This window comes from Dipodomys spectabilis, unplaced genomic scaffold (genome assembly GCF_019054845.1).
Source record: "Dipodomys spectabilis isolate Male_0828 unplaced genomic scaffold, ASM1905484v1 ptg000648l, whole genome shotgun sequence".
In the NCBI taxonomy this organism is placed as follows: domain Eukaryota; kingdom Metazoa; phylum Chordata; class Mammalia; order Rodentia; family Heteromyidae; genus Dipodomys; species Dipodomys spectabilis.
This window is the reverse complement of record NW_024871325.1, coordinates 112,718-140,657: the sequence shown is the minus strand read 5'-3', so window position 1 is coordinate 140,657 and position 27,940 is coordinate 112,718. Positions and strand designations below refer to the sequence as shown.

At 63.2% G+C, this 27,940-nt stretch overlaps 1 protein-coding gene across 3 annotated transcripts; it reads left to right on the top strand.

Annotated features, from left to right (window-relative positions):
- Nucleotides 1-1,038: 1,038 nt before the first annotated feature.
- On the top strand, nucleotides 1,039-27,889 carry Cep170b (centrosomal protein 170B). Of its 3 annotated transcripts, none has more exons than XM_042671611.1 (19): nucleotides 1,039-1,086; nucleotides 4,455-4,586; nucleotides 10,386-10,475; nucleotides 11,363-11,441; nucleotides 11,937-11,995; nucleotides 13,339-13,477; nucleotides 14,228-14,329; nucleotides 14,448-14,906; nucleotides 15,201-15,913; nucleotides 16,181-16,354; nucleotides 16,711-16,801; nucleotides 16,946-18,667; nucleotides 20,150-20,393; nucleotides 24,354-24,504; nucleotides 24,737-24,877; nucleotides 24,960-25,048; nucleotides 25,483-25,576; nucleotides 25,725-25,776; nucleotides 26,064-27,889. In XM_042671611.1, the coding sequence occupies exons 2-19, from the start codon at nucleotides 4,482-4,484 to the stop codon at nucleotides 26,309-26,311; spliced, it is 4,752 nt and encodes a 1,583-aa protein (XP_042527545.1). In that variant the 5' UTR covers nucleotides 1,039-1,086; nucleotides 4,455-4,481; the 3' UTR covers nucleotides 26,312-27,889. The 3 variants fall into 3 exon arrangements, with proteins under 3 accessions (XP_042527545.1, XP_042527546.1, XP_042527544.1); XM_042671612.1 differs by lacking the exon at nucleotides 1,039-1,086 and adding an exon at nucleotides 4,109-4,124 and having other exon boundaries at nucleotides 20,255-20,393; XM_042671610.1 differs by lacking the exon at nucleotides 1,039-1,086 and adding an exon at nucleotides 4,109-4,124.
- Nucleotides 27,890-27,940: the final 51 nt, after the last annotated feature.

Genomic DNA, 27,940 nt, shown 5'->3' with positions numbered 1-27,940 from the left:
CGGGCACAGGCCTCGGCCAGGTGTCCCGAGCTGTCCCGGGACGGAGTAAGCGCAGGCCGAGCCCCGGCCCTGCGCCCGCGGGAGCCCCTCGGGGTGCGGCCCCTCGGTGCCCGCCGTCCCGCTCGCGCTGGCGCCGGGGCGGGCAGCCGGGCTCGTCCTACCCGCGGGGCCCGGCCGGGCGGGGCCGGCGCCTCACCTGCCGCCCTCCTCCGCCCCGCCCGCCGCCCGCGCCCTCACCCCGCGGGGCAGCGGCGTCCCCCGCCCGCCCGGCCGGCCCCAAGCTCCGCCCGCCGCGGGCGTCCAGGTGGGACGGCGCGGGCGCCCGGTGCCCGGCCCAGCCGGAAACAGGGCTTCGCGGGCGGGGCCGGGAGGGGGTCCGCGCGGGCCGGGTGGCTGCGCCGCCCCTGCGCCGCCGTGGGGCGAAGGTCGCGGCGGGGAGGCGGCCGCAGCCGGGCTCGGGGCCGTGGTTAAGCGCTGACCGGCCGGCCTGAACCGTGACGCCCGGCCGGCTGCCGTGCGCGCCGGAGCCCGGGAGGGGCGGGGCGCCGGGGCCGCGGGGAGGAGCAGGCAGGCGTGCCGGGGCAGTGGGGAGGGGGAGGTGGGCGGGAGTTGGGCAGAGGTGGGCGGGGGAGGGGGCAGGTGGGAAGGTGGGAGAAGGGGGGAAAGGGGTGGGCGGGGCGAGGGCGCGGCCCAAGGGCCCCAGGGGCGGAGTCAGCGAGGGTGAGCTCACCTGGCCGCCGCCGCCCGCGGCCTTAACCTGGTTTCCGGCGGGGGCGGAGCCAGTCAGAGAGGGGCGTGTCTGGGGCGGGGCGCAGGCGGGACGGGCGAATCGGAGGGGCGGGGCGTGATCGGGACGGGCGGGGCGTGCAGGGGGCGGGGCGCGCCGCCGGGGGACGTCAAGGAGCCGCCGCGCGCGTCCGCGGGCCGCCGCTCCGCCGTGGACTCGGCCGGGGCTGCCGCCAGCGTGCGGGCCGCGCCAGGCATGTCCTAGGCGGCGGCCCCGCCCAGCGCGCGGCGGGCCGGGCGGGAGGCCGGGCCGAGCCGGGGCCGGGCGGGCGAGCCGGGCCTGCCCGAGTCGCCGCACAGGTAGGACGGACGTCAGCCCCCGAGCCCGCGCGGCCGGGGCCTCCTGCGGGCCGCACCTGTGCGCCTCCCGGCGGCCCCGGGAGCGGGGCGGGCGCGTCGGGCCGCGGGGCTGGGCCGGGCCCGGACAAAGGCGAGGCGAGGGCTGCGGGCGGCCCGGTGCACCTGGCCGCGCCGGGCCGGGCCTCCCCGCCGCGGAGGTGCGGGCGCCGCGCCGCGCCGGGCGGGGCCGCCGGGCGCCGCTCGCTGGGCCCGGCCCGGCGCCGTGCGCGCGGCCTGCGCTCCGCAGACCCGCCGGGGCGCCGGTCCCCGCCCGGCGCGGCCCTCGAGGACGCGGGCACCGCGGCGCGCCCTCCCCCACGGGCCTCGCGGCCTCCCCCTCGCGCCCGGTCCTCCTGCGGTCCGGTCCCGCCCTCCCCGCCCTCCTCCCCCCTTCCCCTCCCCCTGCCCGCCCTCCTCCTTTCCCCGGGCCGCCGCCGCGGGCTGCCCGCCCCGGCCGCCCGCCCGCTGGCCTGGCTGCCACCCTCCGTCGCGCATCCTCCCCGCTCCCCGCTCACCTCCGGGCGGTGGCCATCCCGGCTGGGGCGGCGGGTTTGGGGGTTGATTATTTCCCCTCCTAGCAACGTGGGCCGGCCAGCCTAGTGCGGGCCCGGGAGCGCGGGCCCGGGAGCGCGGCCCTCCCAGGCCTTTTCTGGACCGGTTGGCCTCGGCGTGGCCTGGTTCCGACGCCGGGCTCGGCCTCTCCTCGCTGTGAGCAGAGGCCCGCGGCCTCCGGGGGAGCGGGCAGCAGGTGACGGCAGACCTGGGTGGATGGCGTCCGGAGGGGCCGGGGCGGGCGGGGGCTCCGCAGCTCTGCCCTGCCCCTCGCAGGGTTGGGCCTGCAGGGAGGCGGGGTTGCGGGGCGCCTGGGGTCTGCGGGAGCTTCAAGGTCTCACCTCCTTGGCTTCCAGGGCCTGCCTCTCTGGAGGCTGGGCTAGGGAAGAACAGGGGTCCCCCGGTGGAGGGTTTTTTGGCCACCTGTCTCCGTGCAGATTTTCCTACATCTTCCTCTTGCTCGTCCGAGGTGATGTGTGGCACGGGACACGTCAGCACTCACAGACAGGCACTTGGAAGACAGAGCCAAAGAGCTCCGGCATGAGCACTGCAGGGCAGGGCCTGTCACCTTAGGACTGAGGGCCACGCATGTTCTTGGAGGAGCGCGGCCCCAGGACCAGACTCTAATGCCTGTGTGTGACCTTATGTGCATGTGCATATTCAGCAATGGCCCAGGACCTGAGAGTCCTTCCTCACTGTGGCCTTGGCCCCTGAGTCCACACCCAAACTGTGTGTGCATGGCCCTGCCCTCCCTCCACTGCCCCCAGGGGCCTGGCCACTTTCACGTCTCTCCGGGTTACCGCCCTTACCTTCTGACTAGTCCTGCTCGCTCCAGCTTGTTGTTGTTGTTTGTTTTGTGGTGCTGGGGATGGAGCCTAGGCCTTGTACCTGCTAGTCAAGCCTTCCTCCACTCAGCCCCACCTCCACCCATGTGAGCTGTTCTGATATTCCCAAGTTGCTCAAGAGGCCCAGACGTGGCCCAGTGAGCACAGGACCCACATGCCAGCACAGAGCTCACACACACACCCCTACTTGGGTACATGCTCTGATCTTGAGCCACATTTTTTTGTTTGTTTGTTTTTTGTATTTTTGGTGGTCATGGGGTTTGAACTCTGGTTCTGGGCGCTGTCCCTCAGCTCTTCAGCTCAAGGCTAGCGCTCTACCACTGGAGCCACAGTGCCACTTCCTTGAGGCCACATTTTTATTTTATGTATTTATTTTTTTGGGTCCAGTCGTGGGGCCTGAACTCTGGGCCTGGGCGCTGTCCCTCAGCTCTTCAGCTCAAGGCTAGCGCTCTACCACTTGAGCCACAGCGCCACTTCCAGCTTTTTTTTTTCTTTTTGGCTTATGTGGTGCTGAGGAATCAAACCCAGGGCCTCATGCATGCAAGGCAAGCGCTCTACCACTGAGCCACCTTCCCAGTCCCACACATTTTTATTTTCATTGTTGGCAGTACTGAGGCTTTGAACTCAGGACCTCACATTGCTAAGCAAATAATCTACCATTTGAACCACTCTCCTTGCCCATTTTTGCCTTTGTTGTTATGTTTGGTGCTAGTCCTGGGGCTTAAACTCAGGGCCTGGATGCTGCCCTGAGCTTTTTTTCTTTTTCTTTTTCCTTTTTATTCCTTTCCTTAACGCTAGTACTCTACTGCTTGAGCCACAACTCATTTTTGGCTTTTTGGTGGCTAATTGGAGATAAAAGTGTCTTGGACTTTCCTATCCTGGCTGGCTTCCAAGTCATGGCTTTTAGATCTCAGCCTCCTGAGTAGCTGGGATTACAGGCGTGAGCCACCAGTGCCTGGCTGCATTGGTTGTATTTGAGATAGGGTGTCATAATGCCTAGGCAGGCCTGGCTTCTCTTATTGACACTGGAATAGCAGGTATGTGCCACTGTGCCCAGTCATTCTGCCCCTTCTGTAGCTTGGCTTTTTAAATTTTATTTTAAATTTTTATTGGGCAGTGCCAGGGTTTGAACTCAGGGCCTCACACTTGTTCAGCTTGCTTGCTCAGCTGGCACCACTTGAATCTCACCTCCAGCCTGGTTTGTTGTTGTTGTTGTTGTTGTTGTTTTGTTTTGTTTGTAATTAGAGTCTGCAGAGGCTGGCTTTGAACTGTGATCCTCTGGATCTCAGTCTCCTGAGTAGCTGGGATTACAGGTGTGAGTTACCTGCATTGGACTTTTCCTGTAGCTTGAGATGACAGGGGTGTGTCGCTTTGTCTAGCCATTGGTGGAGATGGAGCTGGCCTTGAGCCATGCTCCTCCCCCAGAGCTGGGGTTGTGGGCTTTAGCCATTGTACTCAGTTACTCAAGGCCCGCCTTTTCACTCTGTCCCACGCCCTGCCGCGATGGAGCCCTGCCGCGATGGAGCCGGTGTGGGCTCCAAAGGCTTCCTTCTTGCCTCACACTCTGTGTGTCCGGCTAGAAGAGTGGACCTCCTGGTCATGGTATGAGCAGTGGGTCATGAGAATGTGGATTCATACACAGGAACCTGGGCTTGAGAGCAGAGGGGTGGTGTAGTGGGAGCAGAGGACACAGGAGGGGAAGTGAGGGGGGCAGGTGAGTGTCACTGATTTGGTGGAGGGGGAGGGCTGACCATTCAGAACAAAGGCCTAGGGGTGGGGCTTGCTGGGGTGAGTGGCCTGGTGTGGCTGGAATCCAGTGTTTCTGGAAGCAGCCAGCGTGCCTCCAAGAGCCCATCTGTGCTAGCCTAGGGCATGTCCAGGGGACAGAGGCATGGGCCAGGGAGCCCACTCTGATGACTGTCCCCCCTCCAGGACCAGTTGGGCCTCCTGAGTGCCAAGATGAGTGTCACGTCCTGGTTCCTGGTGAGCAGCAGTGGCACACGCCACCGGCTCCCGCGAGAGCTCATCTTCGTGGGGCGCGATGAGTGCGAACTCATGTTGCAGGTAAGTGGGCAAAGCGGGACCTTGGGCCCAGGTACATGTCTCCCCGTCCGCTGCAGGACACCTGGCAAGGAGGCTGTGGTGCCAGCTGGAACCTGGATCCTCCTGGGCAGCTTGCTCTTAGAGGCACAGTCTCCACTTCTGCATGGGGGAGCTGGGTGCTGGGCTCCTATTGGAGCCCAAGGCCCTGGGAGTCCAGGAGGAACAGGAAGGAATCCTGCTGCAGATGCTGTGTGGTCTGTGGAAGGGCCTGGAGCACGCATGCCTACGTCTTTACTGTCACCATCACCTGCCCGACGCCAGCCTCTTGGGTTCAGATGGAGGCTGGTGACCTTTTGATGAGACTCTGGCAGGAGATGTTTTTTCCTGGGCCTTAGAGGCGGGAAGTGGGGGTGGGGGGAGCTGGGTTTGGCAATCAGAAAGCTCTGTCCTTGGTGTGAGGTCTGAGTTTAGCTTCTTGCGGCTCCTGTATCTGACTTGTGAGGTAACGAGTGAGGGTGGGCTGCTGGCCCTGCCTGGGCTTCCTTTCCCCGCGCACGCGTGTGAGGCAGGCTCCCTGCAGCCCTGACCTGCCCCTACTCCAGCAGGGCACATGGCTCCCGGCCCAGAGCCCCCTGAGCTCCCTGTCCCCCATGGAGTTCTTGGGAGGAAAAGAAGACCCTTGCAGGGGTGGGGATAGCTCCATCTCTTCCAGCTGATACAGACATGCTGACCAGGTGGTGGTCTAGATTGGCTATGGCCTCACTCAGACCCTTCTGTGTAATTCTAACCATATGAGGCTCTGACCAGATGGGCTGGGCTTGGGCTCAGCTGACGGGGCTGGTCCCAGGCACAGATAGCTGGGCAGAGAATGTTTATGCCCCTCTGTCCAAGGCTTGCCCATTCCAGCAGTACTCTGTGGCATCTGTGCTGTTGTGTCCTTGAACTTGGTGTGTTAAATTTGGTCCCCAGTAGGGTGGGTTAAGAGGTGGGGGCACCAGAGGGGTGGGTAGAGCATGAAGGGGAGGGATCCTGTTTTCCAGTTCCACCAGTTAAGGGCACAGCTAGAAGATGCCCTCTCTGGATCTTGATCCTGGCGTCAGCCCCCTGTTTCTGTTGCTTACCAGTTCCCCAGTCCAAGGTCTCTTGTCACAGCACATGGTGGACCAAAGCTGGACATCCCAGCTTCTCCCCGTTGTCTTCTAAAACCCAGCACACTTCTAGCAGTAGGGTGCTGGGGCCCAGGCTCCTGTGAGAAGCACCGCACTCTTGGCCTTGGAGTGGTCGGTGTGTTGTGTGAAGGGCTTTGTGGGCCGTGTCTTACCCTGCGACCCTGTGGCGTGGCTGCGGCTGTTTGAGAGCGGCATGGGTGCATGGGAACACACCAGGCTGAGCTTCAGTGTCCTGTAGTTGTCCCACCTCATGAAGTAAGTCTTTGGTATTTAAAAGCATCAAGACTGTAAGACAGGTCGAGGCTGCCAGCTGCACCCCACCTGCCTTGTGCCCAGGGTTAGACCCAGCGAGTGTCCCCCTGGCACGGCACGGTGTGGGCCATGTGTGGCATGGCACTGGTAATGGCTGTGCTGTTTCCCCAGGGTGGCCAGCAGGGCTCCCTGGAAGAAGTGGCTTTGGGGTCTTTTGGAGAGCCCAGAGGGAGCCTGGTGTGTGTGGGTCCCCCAGACACTCCTGTCCCAGCCCCAGCTCTCCTCTACTCTCTCCTGGGGTCCCAGAGTGCCCAGAGGTGTGTGAGGCCTGATTCTTGGTTTCTGGGCTGTTTGGTGGAGCCCTGGGCAGGATCCTCTCAGGTCCCGTGCAGCCCCTGGCTGGGTACTTCTGCTGCGTCCCTCCCTCTCCTGGGGCAGGTGGCCATGTCAAAGGTGTCTTCATTCTTCACGGGGAAGCTGAGGCTCAGGGAGGTTGTGCAGGTGCAGAGCGCAGACGGCGCAGCACCCTTGCTGGCCTCCCACCACCGCCCTTGCCCTCTCAGCCTGGGCTGTCCTGTGGCCTCTTCTCTTGGCTCCCCATGGGGCCACCCCTGCTGGGAATACTCCATCTCCCCTTCTCTCCCCCCCATCTCCAGCCGACAGCCCCTCCTCTCCTCCCATGTGGCCCCTCTTTCCACGCCCTCCCTTAGGGGTCACCTCTCCAGGCCCTCAGGTCTCTCCTCTGTCCCATGGCGCTGTGGCCTCAGCTCCTGCTTGGTGGTAGATGGCTTTCATCCCATTTTACGTCCACCCTGTCCCCAGCTTTAGCCTCCTACTCCCTGGCTGCACTGGGGCCTCTCGAAGGCAGCCCCAGCCTGCCGCTTTCTATGCCCGCCTGCATCCCTGCCACTCGACTACCCCGAGTCTGCCCACCCCATGTACAGAAGACAGCCCAGGCCCTCCTCACCCCAGCATCCTGAGTCTGCCTACCCACGCACAGAAGAGAGCCCAGGTCCCCCCACATCCCAGTACCTCCAGCCCACCCACCCCACATACAAAGGAAAGCCCAGGCCCCCCACACCTCAGCATCCCCTGAGTCCATACCCCGTGTACAGATGAGAGCCCAGGGCCCCCCCCCAGCACCCCCGAGTCTGCCCACCTCACATACAGAGGAGAGCCCAGGCCCCCCACACTCCAGCACCCCGAGTCTGCCCACCCCACATACAGAGTAAAGCCCAGGCCCCCCCACACCCCAGCACCCCCGAGTCTGCCCACCCCACATACAGAGGAGAGCCCAGGCCCCCCACACCCCAGCACCCCCGAGTCTGCCCACCCCACATACAGAGGTGAGCCCAGGCCCCCCACACCCCAGCACCCCCGAGTCTGCCCACCCCACATACAGAGGTGAGCCCAGGCCCCCCACATCCCAGCTCCCCCGAGTCTGCCCACCCCACATACAGAGGAGAGCCCAGGCCCCCCCCAAATCCCAGCACTCCCAAGTACACCTACCCCATGTACAGAGAAGCGCCCAGGTCCTCCACACCACCCTGGGTCTCCAGGATCTGACCATGTGCCCCTGGCCTCTGCTGCTCTCCACCCTCATCCCCACCACAATCCATTTGCCTCTGGTGGCCTTACAGTCATCCCCATATCTGTCTACTCAGCCACGGCCTAAGTAGCTCACATACCAGCCAGAACCAAGATGTCTCCCTACCAAACCCCACTCCTCTGGGGAGACATGCAAAGAAGGTGGCATGGTGAGCCCGGTTGGGGGCCCGGGGTGAGGAGCGGCAGGGATGGCCAGGCTGAGGGTCAGGCAGGAAGGGCTTCCTTTGAAGAGTGTGCTGCCGGTTAGGGCAGCAGTCTTCTCTGCCTCCAGTCCATCGACCCTTTGGCTGCCCCTGGCTTGTGTGACAGCCAGGATGAGAACCCGCACAACCCAATGCAGAAATCATAGCCAGAGTAGCCGTGGAGCCCCTACACTCAGCGCCAGTCCAGTCAGCCTGCTGATGGTGGCGACCGGGATGGGCCAGCGGGAGGCGGGTCTGCTGGAGTGTGCTTTGGGAGGGCCAGCTCAGCCAGAACAGAGTTCAGGCGTGAAGCTTGGAAACACATCTTTGTTCCACTTTGAGTGAGCACACATAGATGATGGTTATGCCTGCATTTGCCGCCTCCTTTCCCCATGGCCTTGTTCTTTTCCACCGCTCCTGGTTTGGGTCGGAGCCTGAGCTCTGGGGTGGGGTTGCTGCATGGTGGGCGGGCTTGTAGACCATGTGGCTTGGCTGGGTAGGATCTGCTTCAGCCTGAGGAGTTAGGCAGGAGGGAGGTTTCTGGGAGAGGGCCTGGGTCTTGGCACTCCTGTTCTCCAGGAGGGCTTTGGCTAGCAGTATCTGAGAATGGAGCCCTGGCTAGCAGTGGTGGAGTAGGCGGGCAGACCAGGCATGAATGGGGGCCTGTGTGGACCCTCTTGCAGCCAGGTGCGGGAGGGGTGCTCCCTTGGCTGCCCCAGCCTGGAGCCTTAAAGAAAGAAGTGGCAGTGTCCTGGGTGAGCACCCCTTCTCCCCAAGTCCTCAGGGGACAGGCTGGAGGCCTCATGGAAGGGCCAGGGGTGGGCATGACCCCAGGCCTGTGCCCTCCAGGACGGGGATGGGAAGGAGCAGCTTGCTGTGAGTACCAGCCTTGGGTGAGGAATTTGGACCAAGTTAGAGGTAGAATCTGGTGGCAGGGCTATAGATCTCAATGTCAGCAACCCACTCTGCCCCAGATCTGCTCTGGGGGCAGTCTGCTGATGCCCATGGCGGCTTTGGGTAGGCTGAGCCATGACCCTCCCACAACCAGTGGAAGTCACTCAGGAATGGCCACTGCAGGACTCTCCCATCACATCACTGCAGCTCCCACTTCCAAGAAGGCCCGGGGTCCAGGCCCCACTCCTGTTGCTCCTCATTCTGTCTTCTCTGCCCCCTTCTGTGCGGGTTCCTGTGCAATCTGCCCTCCCCGCCCCCATTCCTCTGCAGTGGCCGATGGGCCAGCTGCCTGCTTGGAGGCTGTGAGCACTCACTCCTGAGGTGACAGGCTGGGGCTCAGGCCACAGGCCGCGCAGCCTGCCCAGCCCCAGGGCTGTGTCTAAGTCTTGCTCTAGTTCCCTGCTAGGGCCAGAGCTGAGGCCTTGGCTCTGCTGGGTGATGGTGGGGGCCGGGCAGGGACAGGGGCCATGTCCCTCTCCGCAGCCCCTGCTGAGTGCCCTGTCTCTGATTGAGGAAGAGGCCCTGTCCTGGGGTGCTGGTCCTTGGAGAGGGACTCTGCCGTGTGGCCAGCTGGGTGGAGGTGGTCTGCCTAACCAGCCCACCGGTCATGGGTGGGAGTGGCCCTGCACCTGGAGGAAGGCCGTGGTGCCCTTCTCCTGGCAGGCACAGAGATGGACCTCCCTGTCTTAAGGGACTGCTGTGTGGATGGTCCCCAGGAAGCTGCCTGAATCCCGGCTGCCATTCACCCTTGTTCCTTGGTTGGGCTGAAGGCTGGGTGGCTTCCTTGAGTCAGCTGCCGCTGCTGCTGCTGCTGCTGCTGCTGCTGCTGCTGCTGCTGCTGCCGCCGCCGCTGCTGCTGCCGCCGCTGCTGCTGCCGCCGCTGCTGCTGCTGCTGCCGCTGCCGCTGCTGGGCCCCAGGCAGCAGGGGTGACAGGAGGTGCCCAGCAGGTGACAGGTGGCATGGGATGGAGGGGGGTTGGCTGACAATGGGCTCATACTGGTGATACCTAATAGACCATGTCCCTGTCCTTGCCTGTGTCCTGATAGGGAATTGGGTGGAGTAGGGGGTGGGGGCTCTTGGCTATGATCCTGCACCTGGACCCGAGACCATAAGGAAGCTGGTGGCCGTCCTTGGGAGGGGTTCCAGGGAAGATGAGAGAGCTCAGGGTGGAAGTCCCCGTGTGTGTGTGTGTGTGTGTAGGGGCAGGCTGGTGTGGGGGTCAAGGGAGCCGGGCGGGGGGACTGCAGGAGCACCACGGGCTGCAGTGCTCTGTGGACTTGGGGGAGGACTGCTCCCTCCCTCATCAGCCTCCTGTAACCTTCTCTGGACTCTGTGCTGGCCACCCCCGCCTGCCCTTGGGAGGGAATGGCCTGTCCCAGATGACCAGAGAGGTTCCCACGCCTGGGCCTGGCGCAGGATGTGGGGGAGAGTGATCACAGGGGAGGACCTCACGGCAGCACTGTGCGGGGGGGCTGGTATCTCGCTGGTGGCTTCAGTGGTGCACACACTGTGTGCGCGCATGGCTGCGGTCCCCAGGCTCAGGAGGAGAGCTGGTGCTGTGACGGGCACGCCAGCCTAGGGGTGCCTCCCGGGGGCTGGGGCAGCCCTGTCCTGGGACCTCTGGGTGGTGCCTGAGAGCCCTGTGCCTCCCTAGTCCCGCAGCGTGGACAAGCAGCATGCTGTCATCAACTACGACCAGGACCGTGACGAGCACTGGGTGAAAGACCTGGGCAGCCTCAACGGGGTGAGTGTCCTCGGGGCCGGCAGCCGTCCACAGGCCTCTTCCCCTCCACCACAGCCAGTCCTGGAGCCCCTGCCCTGCGCCTTGCCTCTCCCCCGACCCCTCCGAGCTCCCCCAGCCCTGCCCCCAGCCCCGCTCTTGCTGTCCTGCTGAGAGTAGGAGGGGGAGGTGCTGAGCAGGGAGACGAGCTCTGCTGGGTGCTGGCATGGAACCTTTTTGAGAGTTAGGGGTGACCAGGGCAGGGAAGAGGTCAGGAGGAAAGTCCTGACTATAGCTTGGGGAGAGTGAGCCGGGTGTGCAGGCCAGAAGGACAAAGAAGGCCCTGTGCAGGGCCAAGGGCGTCTGTCTCTCCTGGAGCAGCCTATCTGGACATCCCTGGATTTCTTTCTGCATTTGATGGACACGGGCCACCGGCTCCATCTCATTCCTGCCTGTGGGATCTTGAGTGGAGTCCCTAGCATCCCAGGAGGCCAGCCTCCATGTGGCCCTGGACCCTACCCTCAGCAGCCCACCTGGGGCTCCCCACCAGGGGGCTCCAGGCCCTGCTGAGGCTAGCCCCAGGCTTCTTCCCTGCCCACCCTCAGAAGTAGTAGCTGTGATAGGGAAGGCCGTGTGGTGAGCAGACCACTACCATACTTGTATGGCTTTGAGGTCCCTGAGGGTACTGGCCCTTGGCACTTGTATGGGCTCAAGGGTCCCTGAGGGTACTTCCTGTACCAGCCTGGTTTGGGCACCTGGGCTCTGAAGGACCAGCAGAGAGGTCTGTTCACAGGCTCTGAGCTCAGCCAGGGTCCGGGGAGGCTGGGACAGTCTGCAAGCACCAGCTGCTGCCCTGCCCTGCCCTGCCCTGCCGTGCCCTGCCCAGCCTCAGCACCACCTTCCCTTTACAGACATTTGTGAACGAGGTGCGCATCCCAGATCAGAAGTACGTCACACTGAAGCTCAATGATGTCATCCGCTTCGGCTATGATATCCTTGCCCTGAGGAATCCCCTCTGCTCTTCCACGGGGCCCACGCTACAGTCACTCATACTACCCAGAAGTGAGGCGTGGGTGTCCTGATGGCTGTTTGCTAGGGGTCCCAGCCTTGAGGTCACACAGGGCTTGGGGGGCAGCTGACTACTCTTTGGGACTCAGTCCTGGCTTGACTCTGAGGCCCTCAGGCTAGACATGGTATGTTCTAGCTTGGTGTGTGTGCGTGTGTGCACGTGTGTATGTGCGTGTGTATGCGCATGTGTGTGCGTGCGCGCGTGTGTGTGCACGTGTGTATGTGCGTGTGCATGTGTGTGCATGCGTGTGCGTGTGCATGCGTGTGTATGTGCATGTGCGTGCGTGTGCGTGTGCGTGCGTGTGTGTGTGCTGGGTTTCCCCAGGAAGGAGCCTTCCTGTTGATGTGGGCCAGAGCCTCTGGTCTCCAGGACACAGGTCCTTCGACTCTGCTCTGTGTTCTCCTTAGCGCAGCCACATTCTAACATGTATGTGCTGGAGCGCGTGCAGCACCGTGTCCCCGAGGAGGCGCTCAAGGTAGGTGCGGCCAGGCCCCGTGGGGATCTCTGGCCAGTAGGGCTCAGCCCTGTCTGCTTTTGCTGCCCTCTCTCCCTGCAAACATTCCCCTGGTCCCTAGGCACCCCATCCTGGCTAGGGTGCCATGAATCAGCCTGGCCTGGCCTGCTCTGCCTGAAGACCCAGTCTAGCAGGTGGGGAAGTAGCCATTACTCTCTCCAGGCTTGCAGAGGGGTAGCTGGGGCAGGGTAGAGTGAGAGAGGGCTGAGTGGCCGGCCTCCTGTTGCTGAGAGGGCTTTCTGTGCCATTCTGGTGGAGTTTGGTTCTGTAGCTCAGAGAGTTATCGACAGGCTGTGCAGGGAAATGGGAAGTCCAGGGGCCTGCGGGGGTCAGCTGGCAGGAGAGATGGTCGCCTGCTAGGAGGAAAGTACACCACTGGTGGGTGAAGTGAGGTGAGGTGTGACTTCTCAAAGCCTGTGGGCCCCCTGTGTGTGTGTGTGTGTGTGTGTGTGTGTGTGCGCGCGTGCGTGCGCACGCGTGCATGCATGCTGGTCCCAGGCGCTTGAACTCATGGCCTGGACACTGTCCCTGAACTTTCGTGCTTAAGTTTGGTGTTCTACCACTGGATCCACAGCTCTACTTCTAGTTTTTTTGTGATTATTTGATTAATTGGAGATGAGAATCTCACAGACTTTGTTACTCACTTGGCCTCGAACTGCAATCCTTGGAACTTAGCCTCCCAAGTAGCTAGGATGATAGGGCTGAGCCATGGGCACCTGACTGACTCCTTGCGTAGAGGCAGATCTTGACATGGTCTGTGGGGGGGACAGGAGCAGTGGCCAGGTCAGTGGAACACCTCTGGGATGGCACATTCCAGTGTGCCAGCGTCGTGTGTGGCCGAGCCCCAGTGGGGTGTGAGGACTCTGGGTGGAGTCGTGTCAGGGCCTCGCCACCCTTCATACCCCAGGGTCAGGGGGTATGGGTGCAGAGCTCTGCTCAGAGCTCCACAGGGGCCCTTGGTGAGGCAGGCTCTACTTAGCCCCATCTTCCAAATCACCTTGGCCATCGTAGGCCCCTGCAGCCGGAGGTGGGACGCGCGTGAGCCACGTGCGCCCTTGCTCGCACACTCGGCCGGTGGCTCTGCCCTCCTCCCCGAGGGCCTCCTGGGTGGAGTCTGAGGGCAGAAGTCCCCAGGGCCTTCCTGCTCCATCCTCCCCCTTAAAGCCAGCTCCACCTGTCCCCAAAGTTCTAGATGCCTGAGCATGGACCTTGGGCCCCAGGGGCCGGTCTCATGCTCAGGACCCGCCGTGGGTGAGGGTGTCCCCAGGCTGACACTGGTCCGCACCCCTGCTGTCTGCCCACAGCATGAAAAGTACACTAGCCAGCTGCAGGTGAGCGTCAAGGGCTCCCTGCCCAAGAGGGGTGAGCCCCTGCAGGAGTCCACACCCTACTGTGAGTCCACCCACCCCAGGCCAGAGAAAGGGGACCGAAGGCCTGGCACAGGTAGGTCTTGGTGGTGGGAACAGGGATGGACCAGGGAGGGGTGGGCAGACAGGCCACCGCCAGGCCCTGCCCTAGCCATTGTGTTCCCTGTGCTCAGTTCCCCAGTGACCCCTCTCCTCTGCGGGCCCTCCTGGTCTCGGCACCTCTCAGCAGCCAGCACAGCTTCTGTGTGGGCTGTGTGCCTGAGCATGCCCAGGTTCCTCAGCCTGTGAGCCTCCTCCAGATGAGGGGCCACCAGCCGGCCACCCTTGTGGCCCTCCAGCAAGTCAGAAGTAGGGGGCAGGAGCCGAGGCAGGAGGGCTACGCCTTGCCCTCCACCTGCTCGGCTCCCACGCCCACCCCATGCTCCCACGCAGAGCTGTGAGCTACCAGCGTCTGCTGGGGCCACAGGTGTGCCTGGAGTGACAGCTCTTCCTCCGGGGACAGCAGGATTTTACTCATCTTTTGAAAGACCGCTGGGAACTGGGAGGATTTCCAGAAAGTCATCTGAGCTGCTCAGAGCACCTGTCAGTGTCTCGGTTGTGAGTGCTCACACCCGGTGATGGTGGCTGGGTTCCAACCGAGGCCATGGCAGTGCAGCCTGGACAGGCCACTTTCTCGGCCTTCCAAGCAGATACAGCCGTGGGAGACACACAGGGGCTTGGAGCCCACCATGGGGACGGTGGGGGTCAACAGCTGCTTGGGGTCCTGGAGGGCGGCCCTGGGGCTGCTCTGGGGCCACAGTGACTCGGGTCTGAACGCCCCCTGCAGAGGCAGTGGCTTACCGCACGCCCCTGTATGGGCAGCCCTCCTGGTGGGGAGAGGATGACAGCGCCACACCTGAGGACCGGCGTCAGGAGGAGCCCTACCCAGGTGGGTCTCCCTGCCCGGGCCCTGAAGTGATGGCAGAGTGCAGACGAAGGGGGTGTGCGTAGGGAGCTGCGGGAGGAGAGGGAGGCAGGGTGGCTGGTCTGAGGACATCTCCCCCCAGAGCGTCCCAGGGAGCCGTTGACACAGGGTGGCGAGCTGGATGGCTTCCGCACCACCACTGAGCACCAGGGCTGTGCACTCCGGCGTGAGCCCAGCTACTTTGAGATTCCCACCAAGGAGGTTCCGCAGCCGCTGCAGACCCCTGAGGCACCCACGAAGGACAAGGAGGCTGGCAGCGGCGGGACGGCCCCTGTGGTACAGAGCCACGCCTCCTTCACCATTGAGTTTGATGACTGCAGCCCTGGGAAAGTGAAGATCAAGGACCACATCACCAAGTTCTCCCTGCGACAGCGGCGGCCCCCGGCCAGGGAGGCCTCCCCAGGGGAGCTGGTCTCAGCTGAGACCAAAGTGGCCGACTGGCTGGTGCAGAATGACCCCAGCCTGCTTCACCGGCCAGGCCCTGGGGACGACCGCCACAGCACCAAGAGTGACCTGCCTGTCCACAGCCGGACCCTGAAGGGTGAGGGCTCATCGGAGGCTCGGGCAGGCCTGGAGCAGGCCGGGGGCACCCCATCTGTCTGTTCCCGGTGCCCACTGTGCCTGGGAGCAGGCCTGCATGGTCACGTGGCTTGGTTGGTTTTCATTTTCCTATGACTTTCCTGAGGACCCCTGCTTGATGGAGGGGCAGCGTGCAGGCCTTGGTGGCACAGCTCCGCTCTGTGTGCTAGGAGACCACGTGTGTCCACTGCCCTTTGGGTGTGAGACGTGATGTTCCCACAACTGATGACTGTTTTCTGATGTTTGGCGTCCCCAGGCCACAAGCATGAGGACGGCACGCAGAGCGACTCCGAAGACCCCCTGGCCAAGGCGGCCTCCGCGGCCACGGCGCCTGCGGAGGCCGGTGCGGAGCAGGTGCGGCTGCAGAGGCAGATCAAGCGGGACCCGCAGGAGCTGCTGCACAACCAGCAGGCCTTTGTCATCGAGTTCTTTGACGAGGACACGCCTCGTAAGAAGCGCTCACAGTCTTTCACACACACCCCGCCCGGGGACCCCAAGGTGGACAAGCGCCGTGGCCCAGGCACTGCTGACAGGGAGCGCCCCAGCGCCCCAGCCCGCCCCGCAGGTGGCAGCGCGGGGCCCCAGCGGGCCAGCTCGCTCAAAAGGGAGAAGACCGAGGAGCGGCTGGGCGGCTCTGTGCCCGCCACACGCACCCCAGCCCGCCCCTTCGGAAGCGTGGGGCGCCGTTCCCGCCTGGCACAGGACTTCATGGCCCAGTGTCTGCGCGACAGCTCCCCAGTCCCCCGGTCAGGCCCAGAGAAGGTGCCCCCAGTGCTGCCCACCCCCCTGACACCCCGTACAGCCAGCCCCGTGGCCCCCCCAACCCCTCCACCCCTGCCTGCTGACCCCCAGCTGACGAAGGCACGAAGACAGGAGGAAGACGACAGTCTGAGCGATGCAGGCACCTACACCATCGAGACAGACGCGCAGGACAGGGAGGTGGAAGAGGCCCGGAAGATGATTGATCAGGTGTGGTGGGTGCAGGGGCAGGCATCGTGGGGGGTTGGGGTGTATGGGCTGGTAGGCATGTGGTGGGTGGATGTTGGCTTGCTTCAGCCCTGCTCTAGTTCGTATGGCTGGTCCAACCAAGCAGGAGGGGACAGGAGAGAGGCCTCAAAAGCTGAGCTGCCCTCTGGCCCTGCCTTGTGCTGTGCCAGGGCTGGGCCTGTTTCCCCTTTGAGGTGCCCAACTGGATGGCTGGGCTCCTCTGGCCCTCTGTGCCATTCTCTCTGGCAGGTGTTTGGGGTGTTTGAGGCCCCTGAACTCTCCAGAGTGTCCTCAGCCACCTTCCGCCCAGTCATCAAAGGGGACAGAGATGAGTCTGTGGATGAGGGTGTGGCCCAAAGGATGGCATTGCTGCAGGAGTTTGCCTCCCGGCCCTCGGGTGTGGCCCCCCAGACAGAGCACCAGGTACAATCCCAGAAGCCCCTCTGAAAAGGGCCTGGCCCGAAGTTAGGGGGCTTGGCTGGGCCTTTCCTCCAGGCCCACTCTCCTGGCAGGGGGGTGGGTGCCAGCTGGGAGGGATTGGGGCCAGGTGCTGAGGCCCTGAGTTGGTTAGCACCAGGCATGTGCTGCCCCAGGGAGGCTGGACAGAATCCAGGAGTTTGCCACAGCTACAGCCACTGACCTGCGCTGCGCTGCGCTGTGAGACACTGTCCTAGCGTGTTCTGGCAGGGCAGTCCCGCCAGGCGCAAGGCCCACGTGAGGTCTGCTGCGCTTGCCTCTCACTGCTCCATCCGGGGTCCATGCCATACTCTCCTCTGCAGGGCCACCTGGTTCCAGGCTCACCTGGGGCTCAGAAGTGGGTGTCACGCTGGGCCAGCTTGGCCGATAGCTACTCGGACCCGGGCTTCACAGGTACGTGACTCGGGGCCATGCCAGGGCAGCCTTGGCACTGGCCACAGACAGAGCCCATGTCATCTTGTGCCTCAGGAGGTTGGGCCCCATGTGCATACATAGAGCCTGTGGCCACTGTAACTGGACTGGCCTTTTGCTTTGCAGAGGATGGGCCTGGACACAGAACCGGAGAGTCTGACGGGCCCCTGCCCTTGCGTACACGGCGACTGCTTCCTCAGCTGCCCAGTGACAGGGCTGACAGCCCCGCCGGGCCTGAGGTGACCAGGAGGAACGGGCCAGGGCTACCAGAGCCAGGCAGTGAGCTGGCTGGCCGCCTCCCAGGCCAGGAAGACCTAGACCCCGACAGCCTCAGTGATGCCAGTGGGTCAGATGGGGGCCGAGGCCCAGAGCTGGGCATGGAGCAGCAGGGGGAGAGGCACGTGAAGCCTCAAGAGACAGCAGCCTGGACCAGGGGTCGGCACTCTCAGCGGGCTCATGGGGAACCAGCCCCCACCTCTTTCTTCATTGGAGACCAGAATGGGGAGGCCACTTTCCCCCGGAAACCGTTGGTGGCTCCTGGGGAGGTAGACGGCCCAGGGCGGGCAGCCCAAGCCGGCCTCCCAGTGAAGGATGGCGTCTATGTCAGCCCTAGCGGGAGGATGGTCATCCAGCTGCGTCCTGGGCGGTCCCCGGAGCCCAGCAGCCCTGGACCAGCCCCTACCAAGGAGGCCCTGGCCTTTGTCCGACAAGAGAGTTTCACTAAGGAGCCAGACAGTGGCCCCCCGGCGCCCGGCAAGCTCCCCCACATCTCCAGCCACCCCCTGTTGCAGGACCTGGCTGCAGCTCGGGCCTCACGCATGGACTTCCACACGCAGGATACCCACCTGATTTTAAAGGAGACAGAGACAGCCTTGGCGGCGCTCGAGGCCCGACTGCTCTCCAAGCCACCGGATGGAGAGGGCGAGGGGGCTGCCCCCAGGCCCCCGGAGGACTCTCTGTCCGGGGACTCGGATGTGGACACAGCCAGCACCGTCAGCCTGCTCAGCGGCAGGAACGGACCCAGCCCAACGACCCCGCAGGCCCTAGGACCACAGAAAGAGAGCCTGTCCTCCCCACCGCTGGTGCCAGACTCAGGAGCTGCCAGCCCGGGCGAGGCCCGTGAGCACCTGTCAGAAAAGCCGCACCGGTCACTGGGCACAGCAGACCTGGGCCGTGGGGAGCCAGCACGGCGCCAAGCTGTGCGGCGCAGCCATGGGCCCCGAGGGTCCCTGGACTGGCCCGATGAGGAGCGAGGTTCTGGCCCCAGTAACCCACCCAACTCAGTCACAGCCGCCTCCAACCTCGAGGCCACTGAGGCCACAAGGGCCAGTCAGCCAGGGCCCCGCCGGAAGCCAGCGCCCTCCCCTCCCTCCCCTGCCGCCCGCGAGGAGCAGAGCCGTGTCTCCACCAGTGCCCAGAAGGTCCAGCAGGCACTGACTCGCTCCAACAGCCTGTCCACCCCAAGGCCCACCAGGGCCTCCCGGCTCAGGCGGGCCCGGCTCGGGGAGGCGTCTGACACAGAGGCTGCGGATGGTGAACGGGGGCCCCCAGCCAACCCTGAGCCGGCCAGCCGGCCAGCCACAGAGCAGGCCAAGAAGCTGACACGCTTGGACATCCTGGCCATGCCCCGTAAGCGGGCCGGCTCCTTCACGGGGCCCAGTGACTCAGAGGTGACCCCCACCCGCACTGGCTTCTCTGGCCGCAGTGCAGAGCTGTACTGCACCAGCCGTAAGCCCACCATGGCTGAGGCCCGTGCTGCTGCCAGGAAGGCTGCTGCCGCTGCTGCCAATGCCGGCCCTCGCCAGCCCTTCAGCCGTGCCCGACCAGGCAGTGCCAGATACTCCTCCAGTGAGTACCAAGGGGTGGGTGCCAGATACTCCTCCAGTGAGTACCAAGGGGTGGGTGCCAGATGCTCCTCCAGTGAGTACCAAGGGGTGGGTGCCAGATGCTCCTCCAGTGAGTACCAAGGGGTGGGCAGTCGACCTGGGGGGGCAGGTGGCTGCCAACAGGGTCACTTCTCAAAGCTGGGGGGTGCCTTTTGCAGATGTGCACATGTGCACAGGCCACGTGTGCAACTGGTGCCTCTTGGTCCCCATGGTGGGGTAGGCCTGCTGCTCTCTTTCTCCAGGGCCTCTGAAGATGTGTGAGGCCCACACAGCTGACCACCTGGGCACAGCAAGGGCTTTTCCAGCCCTCAGTGGGCTCTGCCTTGGTCTTCTGTCTCCCGTGCTACTGGGGATGTGTCTGTGCCCCTCTGTGGAGCCTCACAACCTTCTGAGCCACAGACCCGTGGTTGGGGAGGATTATGCCACCCCCCATGAGAAGCACCCCCACCCTGTGCTCTGAGGCCCAAATGAGAAGGGATGGCTGCCACCTGGAGCTGGCCCTGACCTCGGGTGGAGCCCCCCTCCCCGCCCCCAGGAACTGGCCCTGACCTTGGGTGGAGCCAGCCCTCCCGTCCAGGAAGCAGCGTGAGTGGACTGAGTGGATTGATGAAGCGAGGTGCTTCAGCAACATCCCCGCCCTCCTGCCCTCAGCCCCACCCTGTCTGCTGTTGGCTGGACAGGCTGGGACAGGTGGCGGTCATAGTGGCTGTGGGCGGAGGACCTCTGCTTGGTGGGCTGCTGTCCCTCATCCCTATCACTTAGCATGTGTTTCCTATTCAGACCTGCTGAAGGGCTAGGCAAGGAGTCCATCCATGCTATGGCCCCTAAAGACATGAGAGGCTTTGCCCACGGGGCTGTCTGGTGAATGCATAACCTAGGCTGGCATGGCTATCCCTACCCGCTGGACAGGCTCCCCCCCCCAAGGCATGGCTGATCCTTGTGAGAGGCTTACCCCATTTTCTGCCTAGCACCCTTCCCTGGCACCAAGGGCTGGTTTCCCTCTGTAAGGTGCACACTCCCCGGGGCATCCACCAAGGGCTGGCTTCTGTCTGTAAGGTGCACACTCCCCGGGGCATCCACCAAGGGCTGGCTTCCCTCTGTAAGGTGCACACTCCCCGGGGCATCCACCAAGGGCTGGCTTCCCTCTGTAAGGTGCACACTCCCCGGGGCATCCACCAAGGGCTGGCTTCCATCTGTAAGGTGCACACTCCCCGGGGCGTCCACCAAGGGCTGGCTTCCGTCTGTAAGGTGCACACTCACCCCAGGGCCGCGAATGGCACTGGCCTCACCATTGCTGGTGTGTGGCAGGGGCAGGTGCTTCTGGCGGGGTTTTCTGGGTGTGGAGTGCCAGTCGCTGCACAGCCTGCCCTGTCGTGCGAGGCCCTGCCAGAAGGTCTGAGCACCGCTCTGTTCTGTTCTTGCTTCTGAAACCAATCCACTCAAGACACGCGTCGTCGGCAGCAGGGCTCAGATTACACATCCACCTCTGAGGAGGAGTACGGCTCCCACCACAGCTCCCCCAAACACACACGCTCCCATGCCTCGACAGCCACGCAGACCCTGCGGGCCAGCAGCTCTGGCCGGGCTCGGGCCCGGGCCCCCGGCCCTCGGGACACAGATGACGATGAGGAGGAGCTTGACCCCTATGGTTTCATCGTGCAGACGGCAGAGATTGCCGAGATTGCCAGGTGAGTGAGTCCCAGGCACCCCGTGTCCCTTGGAATAGGGCCTAGGCTAGAGTTCTACTGTTGGCTCCAGATAGACTTGGAGAAGGCTTGGGCGAGTGGTAGATGGATGGAAGGATGGGTGGGAGAGTGGGTGGGTGGGGAGGCACAGGAATGGATAGGTGAAAGGTTGCAAGGATGTAGTTGGGTTGGACGGGCTGGCTGGTGGCATATTGATTATTTCTGTGTTGCTGTGACTGAAGTACATGGGAACAACTTAAAGAGAGGAATTGTTTATTTTGGCTCACGGTTTCAGAGGCGCCAGTGTTTGGTCACTTCGCCCCATTATGGTAGCTAGAGCTTGTGGAAGAGAATGTTCTCACCTCACGGTGGATAGGAAGCAAAGAAAGGTAGATGGGCAGAAGCCAGGAATGGCATATCTCCTAGGATAAACTCACAGTGACCTACTTCCAGCTAAGTCCTGCCTCCTGAAGTCCTCACAGCCTCTCAAAATAGCAACACTAGCTGTGGACCAAATATTCAACACATGAGCTTGTGGGAAACTCAGATGTGAAGGGGACAAATGGATGGGTAGATGGATGGGTGGTTGGATCACTGGATGGATGGATGGATCACTGGATGGATGGATCAAGGGATGGATCACTGGATAATGAATGAGTGGGTGGTGGGTCACTGGATGGGTAGATGGATAGATGAATGGGTGGATAGGTAGATGACTTGATGGATTATTGGATAGATCACTGGATGAGTGGATGGATGGATGGATGGATCACTGGATGGATGGGTGGATAGGTGGGTGAGTGGGGGGGGGCAGGTGGATGGGTACTTTAGTTGGCAGGTGGATGTCTGGGTGAATGAATGGGTAGAGGAATGAGTGGATTGATGGATGAGTGCATGGCTAAGTAAATGCAAGGATAGTTCCGTTGGTAGGTTGGATGGATGGAAAGATATCTTCCCAGGAAGATATCTGTTTGGGCACAAGCAGGTCCCCACCAAAATTTTTATTAGAAATGAACTTCCTTGCATGGTCATTCATTTGAAGCCAGACACAGGGAAGGTGCACAGATGGGTAGGGGTACAGGGGAGGAGGGGTACAGGGGAGGGTGTATAGATGGGTAGGGGTGTGGGGGAGGGTGTACAGATGGGTAGGGGTACAGGGGAGGGTGCACAGATGGGTAGGGGTGTGGGGGAGGGTGTATAGATGGGTAGGGGTGTGGGGGAGGGTGTATAGATGGGTAGGGGTACAGGGGAGGGTGCACAGATGGGTAGGGGTGTGGGGGAGGGTGTATAGATGGGTAGGGGTGTGGGGGAGGGTGCACAGATGGGTAGGGGTGTGGAGGAGGGTGTATAGATGGGTAGGGGTACAGGGGAGGGTGCAGATGGGTAGGGGTGTGGGGGGAGGGTGTATACATGGGTAGGGGTGTGGAGGAGGGTGGACAGATGGGTAGGGGTGTGGGGGAGGGTGTATAGATGGGTAGGGGTATAGGGGAGGGTGCAGATGGGTAGGGTTGTGGGGGGAGGGTGTATAGATGGGTAGGGGTGTGGGGGAGGGTGTATAGATGGGTAGGGGTGTGGGGGAGGGTGTACAGATGGGTAGGGGTGTGGAGGAGGGTGTATAGATGGGTGGGATGTGGAGGAGGGTGTACAGATGGGTAGGGATGTGGGAGGAGGGTGCACAGATGGGTAGGGGTGTGGGGGGAGGGTGCACAGATGGGTTGGGGTGTGGGGGAGGGTGTATAGATGGGTAGGGTGTGGGGGGAGGGTGCACAGATGGGCAGGGGTGTGGGGGAGGGTGTATAGATGGGTAGGGGTGTGGGGGAGGGTGTACAGATGGGTAGGGGTGTGGAGGAGGGTGTATAGATGGGTGGGATGTGGAGGAGGGTGTACAGATGGGTAGGGGTGTGGGAGGAGGGTGCACAGATGGGTAGGGGTGTGGGGGGAGGGTGCACAGATGTGTTGGGGTGTGGGGGAGGGTGTATAGATGGGTAGGGTGTGGGGGGAGGGTGCACAGATGGGCAGGGGTGTGGGGGGAGGGTGTATAGATGGGTAGGGGTGTGGAGGAGGGTGTGCAGATGGGTAGGGGTGTGGGGGAGGGTGCACAGATGGGTAGGCGTGTGGGGGAGGGTGTATAGATGGGTAGGGGTGTGGAGGAGGGTGTACAGGTGGGTAGGGGTGTGGAGGGGGGTGTACAGATGGGTAGGGGTGTGGAGGAGGGTGTACAGATGGGTAGAGGTGTGGAGGAGGGTGCACAGGTGGGTAGGGGTGTGGGGGGAGGGTGTACAGGTGGGTAGGGGTGTGGGGGGAGGGTGTATAGATGGGTAGGGTGTGGGGGGAGGGTGTATAGATGGGTAGGGTGTGGGGGGAGGGTGCACAGTTGGGTAGGGGTGTGGATGGAGGGTGTACAGATGGGTAGGGGTGTGGGCGGAGGGTGTACAGATGGATAGGGGTGTGGGGAAGGGTGTTTAGGGGTGCGGGGAGGGTGTGCAGGTGAGTAGGGGTGCGGGGGAGGGTGTGCAGTTGAGTAGGGGTGCGGGGGAGGGTGATGCGGGTAAGTAGGGATGAGAGGGGTCTCTTGCTGAGCAGTGGTCAAGGTCATGATGGCTGGACCCTCAAGGCTTATGGAAGAGTAGGAGGAACCCAGAGCCCGGGTAGACAGCAGGTGTTTCTGTTCACCCTGAGTTTGAGATCCTCTGAGGCATCTGGGAAGAGGGGGTGGCTAGAGTGTCCAGGCGTGGGGATGGAATGCAAATACTGCCACAAAGATGGGGGGACAGAATGAAGAGTGGAGACTGGAGCCCAGGTCCCCAGGTTGGGGAGGTTCTGTCTGCCAGGTGGTGGGGGTGGGGGTATTGTGCTTCCCATCAAGGCAGGTGTGAGCTCTGGATGGCAGCATCGTGAACGGGAAGGCTCAGTGACTCCCCAGGCCCCAGCAGAGCTAGAGAGGAGAGGGCACGGGTCAGACACAGGTGGGTCTCAGCTTTTCAGGTTGAGTTTGAGCGTACCAACCTGCAGGACATACAAGATGAGAGGAACGTGTCTCCCTGAACCAAGAAGGGTGTCAACAGGAAGGAGTGGGGCTTGAGACCGGGCATGTATGGGTTTGGCATTACCCAAGGTTGGAGAGATCTCAGTCTGCTCTCTAAGAGTACGAAGGTTCTAGCTTTGAGGGACAGCGTGAGCAGGGGCACAGGAAGGAGGCCTGCTGGAATGGAGGTGTGGCAGTGTCCCGGCCATCTCAGAGGCAGCCCTGCTCCTCTGTGGGCTCTGGGCTGGGCAGGTTCTAGGTGGCCCTGGGAATGGTGCTGGCTCTGTGAGCACTGCAGCAGAGTCATTTTCTCCAAGCCACAGGCCAAGAAGCTAGAGTGAAGAGCCTCCTAGTCATGGGCCCATGGGACACTGAGGCAGGTGACTGACAGGTTGTAGGTCAGAGGACTGACAGGCTGTGGGGGTCAGGTAACTGACAGGGCCCCCCAAAATGGTCACCTGGGTGAGGGAGCTAGGGGCTGACCTTGCCAGGACCTCAGCAGAAGGAGCAGGGCTGCGTGTCCCCAGCCTGCCTCTGCCCTCTTCTGACGGCCCTCATGCTGTCGGCCAGGTGGAGGCTGGTCGTGACCCCATGTCACCACTGGAGCTTAGTTCCTGTGGGGGAGGCAAAGTCTCCCCAAGACAGCCCGTCCACCTGCCTGACACTGAGTGGAGCGCACAGTCCAGCTGCTGGCTGTGACAAGTCACACCAGCCTGAAGGGAGAAACCTGGGGCTGTCGGCAGAGCCTCTCGTGGGGACCAGTGCCTCAGGACCGCTGGGGGGAGAGGGGGAGGCCGCGTGCTTGCCGAGTACGGCAGAGTCAGCCTCTGCGCCAGAGGGGAGGGCCACGTCCACACTGCCTGCTCCCCTGCCGCCGCCCCTGTGCCGGCCCTCTCGGGAGAGGACTCGGAGCCCACTTTCTTGCCTGGTGGCTGCAGGTTGAGCCAGACACTGGTGAAGGATGTGGCCATCTTGGCCAGGGAGATCCATGATGTGGCTGGGGACGGGGACTCCCTGGGGCCCACCCGCAGCCCTTCCCTCGGGAACATGCCCAGCACCCCCGCCTCAACCATCTCCGCGCGGGAGGAGGTGAGTGCGGGCCTGTGGGCTGGTGGAGGGCGGAGGGTGAGCCGAGGGAGGCAGACACAGCTGTGCCGCCACCCTGATGCACAGCCCCAGCCATGGGCAAGTGCGCGTGCGTGGTCTGGGCTGGCCCGCCCTGTGCCTGAGAGCCTGCTCGAGTGGTGCTCGGGGCGTGAGGAGCTCTCCAGCCCCTCGGCACCTCGCCACACCAGCCTCCACCCCGTCCTGCCACCCACAGCTTGTGCAGCGCATTCCCGAGGCCAGCCTCAACTTCCAGAAGGTGCCACCTGGCTCGCTGAACTCTCGGGACTTCAACCAGAACATGAGTGACAGCTGTGAGGAGGCGCTGACCAAGACGAGGCCTCGGAACCGCGAGGAGGCACGGCACTTCTCCCTGCGCGGCCCCGCGGGGGGGGGGGGAGCTGCGGCCCTGCTGCCATGCCGACACCCCACTTTTGCAGGTGATCTTCGATAACCTGATGCTGAACCCGGTGTCCCAGCTCTCACAGGCCATCCGCCAGAACACAGAGCATCTTGCCGAAAAGATGAAGTGAGTTGGCCTCTGAGGCAGATGTGAACACAAGTGGGCGCCAGGCCTGTGCCAGCGCTGGGGGTGATGTGCACGTGTGGCCGCGTGAGGGTTGGTGTCCACACGGGGCATGCGACTTGGTGCACATGCATGTGTGCGCCTGCAGCCAGGCTGTGTGTGCGTGTGTGTGTGCGTGTGTGTGTGCGCGCATGTTTGTGTGTGCGCACATGCGCACAACTTGCAGGAAGCTGACCTGAGCTTGGGGCACCTACCGTCTCCCCCCAGCATCAGTCTGGCTCTCCTGTCCTCAGCCTGGGCTTCCCACACACAGCCGCCCCTGCTCCTGCTCAGGGCTCAGCTAGCAGGAGAGCATGAGCTTCACCACAGTAGAGGAGCACTTTCGAAGAGCGTCACCTCAGTTCCCTTACGGCCATCTTTGCCCCTTCTGTTCCCAGGATTCTCTTCCAGAACACGGGTGGAGCGTGGGAGGACCTGGAGGCCAGGATCAACGCCGAGAATGAGGTTCCCATCCTGAAGACGTCCAACAAGGTGAGGGCTGGCGTGGGCAGGACCCACAGGGCCTCCAAGCCTGGGCCTGGCCTCTCCTGCCAACTGGCTGTGCCAGCTCGTCCAAGCTGACCCCACTCAGGATCCCAGGAGGCCCTGCTCTACCCGCACTTTCTCCTTCCCTCCACAGGAGATCAGCTCCATCTTGAAGGAGCTGAGGCGTGTGCAGAGACAGCTGGAAGGTGGGTATGGTATCTGTGGTGGGGCACTGTGCATGCTGGTGGGCCAGTTGGCCCCCTGGTCTTGGACCCCCAGTTCCCAACCCCCCTGGCCCCTTGGCCCCCGGGACTGCCAACCCCCTGACCCCTCAGACCCCCACTCCCTGGCCCTCTGGCCACTCAGTCCCCCAGTCCCTGGGCCTTGACCCCCCCCCCCAGGCCCCAGCCCCTCAGTCCCAGGCCCCCAGCCCCTGGGCCCCAGTCCCCTCCTCCTCTCCCCCAGCGGACCTGACCCTTCTCTCCTTCCCCAGTCATCAATGCCATTGTGGACCCCAATGTCAATCTGGACCTGCTGACAGGAAACAGGGCTTCCACAGGTCTGGCCCCGCAAGGGCTGGGGAAGGGCCGGTCAGCAGCCCAGAGTCCCTGCTCGCCTGCCTTGGTGGAGCCCTTGCTGCCAGCCCTGCCCCTGAGGAGCTTCCCACAACGGGCCAACTGCGGACCCCCCAGCCTCCCAGAGCCTGCCTTCCTCCCCGACGCCGAGCAGTTCCTGATCTAGGCGCGGGGCAGGTGGGGCCTTCCCCTGTGTGTGTGTGTGTCCTGTGGCTGCATCCACCATGTGGCCACCTGCCCAGCCAGGTGGCTCTCTGTGAAAACCCCGTATGTGCCATAACCCCCTGGGGCAGGTGCCTCTGTGCCAACCCCTCAGCCCAGCCACCTCGCCCAGCCCTGCCGTGCCAGGCCCGGCTCTGGGTGTGGGCGCTGCAAGGGCAGGCCCTGAGGGCACATACCCACCCCTCACCATCACCATCGTTTCTGTTGTTAGCTTTAAAGGAAAGAGTAGTGTGTGCCATCACAGCGCCTCTGCGGGCCTGAGCCGGGGCCGCCGCCTCGCCTCCGCGGGGCCCGCCTCTGCGGGGCTCCCCTCCGTGGGGCCCGCCTCCACGGGGCTGCATGCTGTCCGACGCCAGGCAGGGAAGAAGGCTGCAGCCAGGGGTCGTTCAGAGCTGAATGGGAGCTGGGGAGAGCTCGGGTGTGGCCTAGGACTGCCCAGAAGGAGGGGTGCTGCCCAACCAAGCACCTGAGCTGAGTGGAGCTGCCCAGTCCAGCAGCCTGAGTGAACAGATGGCCCATGGAGACATTAGGGCCAGAACCCCAGGACTGGTCCCTGCTCCCCATACAACTGCCAAATCCACTGCACGGGCGTCCGGGCAGAGCCCTGCAGAGTAGGCTCCATGGTGGGTGGCAGCTCCACCCCAGGCCCCTCGTGGGGGCAGGCCCCTCTCCACACCACAGCCGAGTGCAGGACCAGGTCCCCAGCAGGCCAAAGTGACTGGAAAGCAGGATTCTGGGGCTCCCATCTGGCCTCCCTCCTGCCCCCGGGACACTGCGTAATAAGCGGGCATCTGCCACGGGCTTCTGCAACCCTAGCCCTGCGGGCAGGCAGGGGCGGCCCTGGCACCGGCGTGCGTCCTCAGGATCCTCAGCAGGCTGTGCCAGGCAGGCCAGCAGTGCCCCTCTGCTCTTGCCTCTGTGGGGTGGCCAGTGTTTCCGGAGGCATGAAGCCAAAGAGCCTGTTTGCTGTGGGGGAGGGGTCCCCTCCACCCGGTTGGTGTGGGTGTGCCGTGTTTGTGCGGGGGTGGACCCGGAGGGTGCCCATCTGTGAGGGACTCGGGGCCTCCTTGGGGGCGCGGTCTCCCTGTTTACATTGAGCTGCCACAGCCCACCTGATGTTTACGTGTGTGCGGGAGGGGGGTGGGGGGGAAGGCTGGTGGCGGGTCCTCACCGGAAAGCCTGCTGTCTGTGGAGGAGGTGCTGGCCTGGCCCGAGGTGTACCACCGCCCTGCGTGTCTGCGTGGCCTCGGCCTGTCCCCGGGCCGCGGTGGCTGGTCACCGTCGGCCACGCCTCCCTCCCTGTGCACTGCTGTACATTTTCAATGCACAATGAGTGTTTCTCCTGTGTCAGGCCCCTTGGTCCTGTGCTCCCCCGGGGCTGCGGTCTGATTGGATTTGCAGAGGCGTCTGTACATTCTCAGGTGGTCTTGTGGATGTCTTTCAGAAAATGATTATTTTATATGATTTGTCATCGAGTTTGTTCAAATAAACCATTCTTCTATCACACAGCAGCACAATAGCACCTGCCGTGTGGGACCTCTTCATTGGGGGACAGCGTCCGCCGTGGGTCCTC